The sequence below is a fragment of the Tursiops truncatus genome, chromosome 3 (genome assembly GCF_011762595.2).
Source record: "Tursiops truncatus isolate mTurTru1 chromosome 3, mTurTru1.mat.Y, whole genome shotgun sequence".
Taxonomy (NCBI): Eukaryota; Metazoa; Chordata; class Mammalia; order Artiodactyla; family Delphinidae; genus Tursiops; species Tursiops truncatus.
Genome location: NC_047036.1, coordinates 165,519,682 through 165,528,595, shown reverse-complemented (window position 1 = coordinate 165,528,595; position 8,914 = coordinate 165,519,682). Strand labels below are relative to the sequence as shown.

General features: G+C 60.0%; 1 protein-coding gene across 2 annotated transcripts; it reads left to right on the top strand.

The window, feature by feature from the left end:
* Positions 1-845: 845 nt before the first annotated feature.
* Positions 846-8,913, top strand: LRRC8E (leucine rich repeat containing 8 VRAC subunit E). Of its 2 annotated transcripts, XM_033854477.2 has the most exons (4): positions 846-981; positions 1,095-1,175; positions 4,565-4,707; positions 5,382-8,913. In XM_033854477.2, exons 3-4 carry the CDS (start codon positions 4,570-4,572, stop codon positions 7,629-7,631), a joined length of 2,388 nt encoding a protein of 795 aa, XP_033710368.1. In that variant the 5' UTR covers positions 846-981; positions 1,095-1,175; positions 4,565-4,569; the 3' UTR covers positions 7,632-8,913. The 2 variants fall into 2 exon arrangements, with proteins under 2 accessions (XP_033710368.1, XP_033710367.1); XM_033854476.2 differs by lacking the exons at positions 846-981; positions 1,095-1,175 and having other exon boundaries at positions 1,912-4,707.
* The last annotated feature ends 1 nt before the right edge of the window (position 8,914 follows it).

Here is an 8,914-nt window from a genome sequence, read left to right as displayed (position 1 = left end):
CCTTGCTACCACCTCACCTCACCCTATTTTGTTATATACACAGCATTTGTCACAAGCTGACATTACCTTGTTCCTTACTTATTTGCTTCCTTATCTCTGTCTCCGCCAACCGCACTCCACCCCCAATCCACACACACAGCAATAGAGCAGAAGCTCTGAGAGAGAAGGTTTGCCTTTGGGTAGCCTGTGGCCGAGCCCACAGGGACTTCTTCAAGGGTCGCGCCCATTGCAGGGTTTCACAGGGGAACTGAAGCTTAGGGGATCCCAACCCTCAAGGTTTCGGAGTGTCTCTACCCTGGTGAACTTGTTTTCTTTTTCCCCATGGGAGATGGGGCCTCCCTCTGCCACCTGGTCCAGGTCCCCTCTCCCTTGAGTTTTGCAGACAGGGCAGACCAAGGTCAACTGTCGCCTAAGACCCAGCTCAGGCCTCCCAAAGTGGGGAGGAAATCATGGTGTGGAGGGGAGGCAGAGTCTCCCTTTGAGAAGCCGGCCTCCCAGACCGGACTCCAACCCCGGCTCCCAGAGCCCTCTGACCCCTGTGCCCAACCCCACCAGGACCCAGGAGCGGCTCACTCCCTCTCCTCCCCCAGTGGAGAGCTTCCCCTGGCTGGGTGGTCAGAGCAGGAAGGGGGAAGCGCCGTGCCCTCTCTTGGGCCCTGGTCACTGATTCCTTGGGTGAGCCTCCAGGCCAGGTAGCTGCACCTGGGAGTGAAGGGAGGAGGAGGGGAAGGAGGACTTCCACGCGTTCCTGACAAGGTCTATGCAGCTGGGCTCCCGGAAGCGTGCCTTCAGGTCGGCTTTGGGAGCCCAGCGCCTCCAGCCCTCCTCAGTTTCCCCCGTGCCAGGTTTGCCTCACTGAAGCGGAGCCCAGAATTCTACGGTCCCCGCTCTTCCGACCAGCCCCTCGCCCACCTCGGAGACACCAGGATTAGGATCGCCCTCCTCCCGCGATCCCGCGGTACCAGGAGTCGGGGGCGACCTGTGAGCGCCCTAAGGGAGGCGGGGCCGAGACGGCTGGTGGGCGGGGCCTGGCGGGGCGGAGCTGCTCCCGGCTCTTGTTCAGGTCGCCCGCCCTCCCGCCCTGACTCACCCAGCCTGTCCCGCGAACTCAGCGGGAGTCCCGGCCGCTCCGCTCCCAGAGACACAGGAGTTGGAACAAGCGTCCGGCCCGTGAGGTGAGTAGGTGGCTCTCCGCCCCTGGGGACCAGGTGGCGGGGTGAGGATCTGGCCCACGGGAGGACCGCCCCAGGTGCGGCTGGCCCTGTGACCTGAGCCCAACGCCGTCTGGGGCACAGAAGGAGCTAGGGGGTGGGCTGGGGGGGTGCAGAGAGAGGCCCCGCCGTGGCCAGCCCAAGGGCGCCCGTCAGGGAGCCCGGCAGGCCTGGCCAAGGACGGAGTGAAGATAAACAGGCTGGGGTCCACCCGAGGGTCTTGACCGTGCTCCCCTCTCCTCCGCTGCTGACGACTCAACCCTGTGAGCCCCTCAATTCCCAGAACCCTACCACTTGGGAGCCTCACCAGGCTGTCCCTTCTGGGACTCTTGAACCTCAAGACTCCCCAGACGCCCCTAGTCCTGGCAGGACAGCTTGGAAAAGTACTGGGTTGGGAGTCCCCAGGCCTGGGGCCCAGAGCAGGATCCGCCACTACGGGGCCACCCTCCCCCACCCAGGCCACGGTTTCTCACTTGTGTAAAAGTCCAGAGTTGGACCCTGTGTCCTCCAAGACCCATTTCAGGGCTGACAACAGTCACTGTTTCTTCTTTGCCCCTTAGCATGGGCTGTGGGTGGGGACGGTGTGGGATGGCGCGCTGGTCCAGGAGCACCCGCCACCGCCACGTGGTCAGAGGCAAGCTGGGGGCTTGGGGAAGGCCTGAGAGAGAAGCAGAAGCAGGGTGAGGCATGGGTGAGTGGAGCTAAGGCTGGGTAGGGGGCATGTTCCTGGCCCTAGGCTCAGCCTGCTGGGCAGAGCAGCCGTCCTCCCTCCATTTCTTCTGCCTGAAGGAACCCCTTCTGAGGTTCTTTTGGCAAAGATGCTTCAACTCAGCGAGACGTTCTCGCTCAACAACGTGATCAGACAGACGGGACTTGGGGGAGTCTCGCCTCGAATGCCACGTGTCACAAGCTGTGACACGTTGAGCAAGTTATTTCACTCTCCTGAGTCTGGAAAAGGAGGGTCCCAACATCCACACTCCCAGAGCTGGGATAAAACGAGACACTGAAGGCATCTGGTGGTCATAAGTTCTCTGCTCCCACACCCCCATGAAGCCTTCTCCCCAAGCCCTCCCACCAGCCCTGTTCAGACACAGGGGGGCCAGCCTCGTGTCTGGGGAAACTTAATGGCAGATTCGGGACGATCAAGATTGAGTCGTGGAGGCAGATAATGATAACCCCATGTCTGCTTCTGAGGCTGTTGCGTATACACTTTGCTCTGTGGGTGCATCCCCTGGGCCATCTGCTGGGGACCCTGGGTGTGTCTCTGCCTTCTTGCCTTTGATTGTGGACCCGGGATGGCCAGTGGGGAGCTTCCACCATTATGAGATGGGTCCTGAAGGGTGGCAAGGACTCGGGGGCAGGCAGTTGGTCCCTGCCTCTCTGTGTGGCATTTTTGCTAACAGTTACCATTCTCAGGTGAAGCAGCTAAGCAGTGTCCCTCGCAGGGGTAGGTGGCCAGGGCAGGGAGAACAGTGGGTGGCCAGAACTGGAAGAGGGCATATGGCCGGCTCCCTGGTCCTGGGTCTCTCCTCAACTTAGTGTGTACTTGCCCTTTGTACACACATGCCCTGAGGTGCACGCTCCAGAATGCCCCCAGGGTGTCCCTTTCGGTGGCTGCAATTTGGCTCCTGGGGGCTGTTGAGCTGCCCTGAGTGTGTTTCTAGCAGATTCCCTGGTGTTTGAGCCTGTGACGCATGGGAGGCATCTTTACTCGGCTTATTGTTTAGGACAGGGTGTGAAACTGAGCACGAGGGATGAGCCATTGGGTGAGGGATCCTGTGCTCTGTCTGCACACCCCCTTGCATGTGCCGGCTGCTGGGTGAGTCAGGGCCTGAGTCAGGAGGCCCCGGAGCCTGGGTGTGGGCAGGCGTGTCCCTGTCCCTTACATATTATCCCGGGTACTGAGGTGGGAGCCTCTGATGGGATTAAGGGGATTAAGGACTGCCCCGACTTCAGCCTGGCGGGTGGGGCCTGCATCCCATATCCCCGCCCACTTCCACCTTGTCCTCACTCAGGAGTAACCCTAAGGCCTTCAAGGGTTGTGGAGACCAAAAAGGGAGGCAAGGAGGTGTCAGAGCGATTGACTGAGGTGTGGGACAGAGGCCAGTTTCCCTCCCACCCAGGAGACGGGTGGGAGGCTGGAGGACCAGCTGGTGGCCCAGATGCCTCCCTTCTTTGCCCAGCCTGTGCCCAGTGACAGGTTGTCAGGATGAGGACCGCAGGCCGCAGGAAACCTGCCTGATATAAAACAAGATCTTTATATTTGGGAGCATGGATACTGGGGAGGGGGGCAGACGCCTAGGAGCCCCCCCAGAGGCGGCGAGGGGCTTGCTGCCTCCCTTTCCTTCGCCCCTCCAGCCTCGGAGGTGGGGGAAAAGGCTCCCGACTGCCTGTCGGGGAGGGTGATGTCCCAGCCCGTGGCCCACGCCCCCGTGTGACTTGCGCCTAGTTGTCTGTATCTGGAATAATGATACCTTGGTCTAAAATGAAAGCCTGGGACAGACAGAGTGGGCTGGCCGCCCAGGAGCCTGGCAGCCCAGCCCTGTCCCAGTCGTAGGTGTCACCCTGGCTCTCTCCCTGTGAGTTTTCCATTTCCTGATCCTCTGCCCTGTCCTTGCACCCCCCTGCCCCTGACTCTCAGAGGCCAGGTCTCTGTTTTCTGCCGCAGATCCTAGGCACTTGCCCCACTAGAAACCCAGGTGTCCTAGTCACTCCCACCCCCCAGGGCTGACCAGCCTTCAGCTTTGCCACTCCCTGCCCCTGGGGCCCGAAACCAGAGCCAGGCTCCAGCCAGGCTCCAGCCAGGCTCCAGCCGGCTTTTCCGGTTGGAGGTTGGAGGTGGTGCCCGGAGCGCCCCTGAAGGGAGTGCGGGGCCCATGCCCCGGAAGTCTCCGTGTCTCTGGGACTCTCTCCGGTCCAGTGGTGGAGGGAGCCGGGGCTGGCCGCCTGGATACCGGGTACCTGGGGTCAGAGAAGCAGAGCGAAGTGTTTCCAATTGGCGTCAAGGGTGGGAGAAGATGCCTGGGCCCCGGGAGAAGGCCACACGGGCAAGCTGTGGGGCAGCGGCCCCGTGGACTGCCCCTCCTGAGCTCTGAGGGCAAGCAGAGTCCGACCGAGGCAGGGGTCCCTGGGAGCAGAGGTGGTGAGGACAGTAGTTGCCCGGCTCCAGGAAGGAGGCGAGGTCTGTGGGGGGAGGGGAAGGAAGCGCACAGCTTGTGGGTTCTGCCAGAGTTTGGCAGGGCCGAGCGCGGATTGGGAGCAGATGCGTGTGTCTGGCTCTTCTGGGGACCCGGCACCGGGCGCCCTTTCCTGAGGGTCTCTCTCTGCACCCTCCACTTCCCGCTCTCCCACAGGCGGGATGATTCCGGTGGCGGAGTTCAAGCAGTTCGCGGAGCACCAGCCCAACTTCAAGGTGCTCAAACCTTGGTGGGACGTGCTGGCCGAGTACCTCACCGTGGCTATGCTCATGATCGGGGTCTTCGGCTGCACCCTCCAGGTAAGGGGCGGGGCAGGGGCGGGGTCTCTAGGGGCGGGGTCTGGGAAGTTCCGGAAGTCTTCCGTTATCCTCTCTTAGTTCTGGAGACTGGAAGTCTGAAATCAAAGTGTTGACAGGGTTGGTTCCTTCCGAAAGCTGTGAGGGAGAATGTGTTCCACGGCTCCCTTCTAGACTCTGGTGGCCTCAGGCATTCCTTGGTTTACAGATAACGTTCTCCCTGTATCTTCAAAGCATCTTCCGTGTGTGTGTGTGTGTGTGTGTGTGTGTGTGTGTGTGTGTGTGTGTCTGTGTGTGTCTGTGTGAGTCTGTGTCCAGATTTCTCCCTTTTATAAGGCCAGAGTCCTATTGGGTTAGGGCCCACCCCCAATGACCTCATCTTAACTTGATTACATCTGCTCTGCAAAGACTATTTCCAAACAAGGCAACATTCACAGGTATTTGGGGGTTAGGACTTCAACATCTTTTCGAAGGACACAAATCAACCCAGCCCTTTTTTTCAGACAAAGTCCGACGCTCAGAGGTTTACTGACTCTTCCAAAGCTGGGGAACAAACTGGGGACAGTTGGGGGTTGATGGAAACCCCTCTTGCCTTCAGCCTGCTTCCTCCCCCACCCCACAACTTCCCAGGCCGCCCCAGATCCTTCACCATCTTTCACCCTCTCTCCCATCCCCAGGTGACACAGGACAAGATCATCTGTCTGCCCAGTCACGGACCCCGGGAGAACTTATCAGAGGCCTCGTGCTGGCAACTGCTGCTGCGGGGGGTCTCCGAGCATGTGGGGGACCTCCAGGAGTTGAGCGGCCTCAGGAACAACCTGGACCTGCAGCAATATAGCTTCATTAACCAGCTCTGCTACGAGACGGCCCTCCACTGGTACGCCAAGTACTTCCCCTACCTGGTCGTCATCCACACGCTCAACTTCATGGTCTGCACCAGCTTCTGGTTCAAGTTCCCCGGCACCAGCTCCAAGATCGAGCACTTCATCTCTATCCTGGGCAAGTGTTTCGACTCTCCGTGGACCACGCGGGCCCTATCCGAGGTCTCCGGGGAGAACCACAAGGACCCTGCCGCCGCCGGGCGGGCAACGGTGACCATGGCAGCAGCGGCGGCAGGACCAGGGAAGGCAGGTGAGGGTGAGAAGGAGAAGATGCTGGCGGAGCCTGAGAAGGTGGTGACGGAGCCACCGGCTGTCACCCTGCTGGACAAAAAGGAGGGTGAGCAGGCCAAAGCCCTGTTTGAGAAGGTCAAGAAATTCCGTATGCACGTGGAAGAGGGGGACATCCTGTACACCATGTACATCCGGCAGACGGTGCTCAAGGTCTGCAAGTTCTTGGCCATCCTGGTCTACAACCTCGTCTACGTGGGGAAGATCAGCTTCCTGGTGGCCTGTACAGTGGACACCTCGGAGGTCACGGGCTATGCCAGCTTCTGCTGCAGCCACACCAAGGCCCACCTCTTCTCCAAGCTGGCTTTCTGCTACATCTGCTTCGTGTGCGTCTATGGGATCATCTGCTTCTACACACTCTTCTGGCTCTTCCACCGGCCCCTCAAGGAGTACTCCTTCCGGTCCGTGCGGGAGGAGACGGGCATGGGCGACATCCCCGACGTCAAGAACGACTTCGCCTTCATGCTGCACCTCATCGACCAGTACGACTCACTCTACTCCAAGCGCTTCGCTGTCTTCCTCTCCGAGGTCAGCGAGAGCCGCCTGAAGCAGCTCAACCTCAACCACGAGTGGACGACCGAGAAGCTGCGGCAGAAGCTGCAGCGCAACGCCTGCGGCCGGCTCGAGCTGGCCCTCTGCATGCTCCCGGGGCTGCCCGACACGGTCTTCGAGCTCAGCGAGGTGGAGGCCCTGCGGCTGGAGGCCATCTGTGACGTCACCTTCCCCCCAGGCCTCTCGCAGCTGGTGCACCTGCAGGAGATCAGCCTGCTCCACTCTCCGGCCAGGCTGCCCTTCTCCTCGCAGATCTTCCTGCGGGACCACCTGAAGGTCATCTGGGTCAAGTGCGAGGAGCTCCGAGAGGTGCCCCTCTGGGTGTTCGGGCTGCGCAGCCTGGAGGAGCTGCACCTGGAGGGGGTCTTCCCACCGGAGCTGGCCCGGGCAGCGAACCTCGAGAGCCTCCGGGAGCTGAAGCAGCTGAAGGTGCTGTCTCTGCGGAGCAACGCCGGCAAAGTGCCCGCCAGCGTGACCGACGTGGCCGGTCACCTGCAGCGGCTCAGCCTGCACAACGACGGGGCCCGCCTGCTGGCACTGAACAGCCTCAAGAAGCTGGCGGTGCTTCGGGAGCTGGAGCTGGTGGCCTGCGGGCTGGAGCGCATCCCCCATGCCATCTTCAGCCTGAGCGCACTACAGGAACTGGACCTCAAGGACAACCACCTGCGGTCCATCGAGGAGATCCTCAGCTTCCAGCACTGCCGCAAGCTGGTCACACTCCGGCTGTGGCACAACCAGATCGCCTATGTCCCCGAGCACATACGGAAGCTCCGGGGCCTTGAGCAGCTCTATCTCAGCCACAACAAGCTGGAGACACTGCCCACCCAGCTCGGCATGTGCTCTGGCCTCCGCCTGCTGGACATCTCCCATAACGGGCTGCACTCCCTGCCGGCCGAGCTGGGCCTCCTCCAGAACCTGCAGCACCTGGCTGTCTCCTACAATGCCCTGGAGCTTCTGCCCGACGAGCTCTTCTTCTGCCGCAAGCTGCGGACGCTGCTCCTCGGCTACAACAACCTGAGCCAGCTCTCGCCCCAGGTGGGGGCCCTCGGGGCCCTCAGCCGCCTGGAGCTCAAGGGCAACCGGCTGGAGGCGCTGCCGGAAGAACTCGGCAACTGTGGGGGACTGAAGAAGTCAGGGCTCCTGGTGGAGGACACCCTTTACGAAGGGCTGCCGGCAGAGGTGCGGGACAGAATGGAGGTGGAGTGAAGCCAGGGAGGGGCAGGTTGCGGTAGAGGCCTTCCAGATGCTATCACCCTGGAATCTCTACTGTTATCTTCAAGGGAGGGGGCCAAGTGAGCCCAGGCCGGGACAGGAGGAGCAGACGTGCCAGGCTGGTGGAGCCCAAGGCAAGATCCTAGGATTGGTTTGCCTGGGAGGCTGTGGATCTAGGGTGGAACATCCTGGAGGGATTAACTCAGTCATAAGACTCTCAGAGCAAAACCACACCTGTGTCTTTGGCTAGCTTGCCTGCCCCCAGCCCTGGGCCAGAGCTGCTGCTCCCCCAACCCACTCCGAACATTCGGGCTCAATCAATGCCACATATGGGGGTGGGGCTCATCCCAATGGGATTTCAACCCTCTCTTCCTGACCAAAACAGCTTACATCTGGGGTTCTCTCCCAAGGAGGGGACACAGACGCAACGGACAAGCTCCCCCCTCCTCCACCTCCAACTTGGATGTTAATCCCCTATTTTTTTTTCATTTATTTATTTATTTTTTTGCGGTACGTGGGCCTCTCACTGTTGTGGCCTCTCCCGTTGCGGAGTACAGGCTCCGGACGCGCAGGCTCAGTGGCCATGGCTCACGGGCCCAGCCGCTCCGCGGCATGTGGGATCTTCCCGGACCGAGGCACGAACCCGTGTCCCCTGCATCGGCAGGCGGACTCCCAACCACTGCGCCACCAGGGAAGCCCAATCCCCTATTTATAAGTTGTTTGCTATGGACACCTGAACTCAGAAAAAATGGTTTTCACATTTGGCTAGGCATCAAAGTCAACATCAAAACAAAACATCCCAGGCCCCACCCCTGAAAGACTGACTCAGGAGCTTTGCCTGGAGGCCAGGAACTTGCCGGTAAATATAAGCATCCCAGGTAATTCTGACAAAGACAGTCCCAGGCCTGTGTGTTGGAAAATGCTGACCTACAGAGTCAGATATCTGGGTGTCTAGAGTAGGGATTCTGAACTTTTGTTTAGATCCCTAGATGCTTTGAGAAACCTGATGAAAGCTGGGCACCTCCTTCCTCAGGAAAATGCTCACGTACGTGAAAAGTTCTGCAAACAACTTGAGGCAATCAACAGATTCCCCCAGATCCCCTAGAGGGCTGTTTATGGACATCCTAAGGATCGGAGACCCCAGGTTAAGAACACCTGCTGTGGAGGGTACATTTTTCTGAAGACAGGCTGGGACTTAGTCTTTCACATGTTCCCTATGCGAGGGAATGTATATCAGTGGGTGCTTAATAAATGATACTAACTATGAGAACTAGAAT

Coding starts and splice junctions, on each gene's coding strand:
- LRRC8E (XM_033854477.2), top strand. CDS start 4,570: ATGATTCCGGTGGCGGAGTTCAAGCAGTTCGCGGAGCACCAGCCCAAC. Junction 4,708..5,381: donor TCTTCGGCTGCACCCTCCAG/GTAAGGGGCGGG, acceptor TCCCATCCCCAG/GTGACACAGGACAAGATCAT.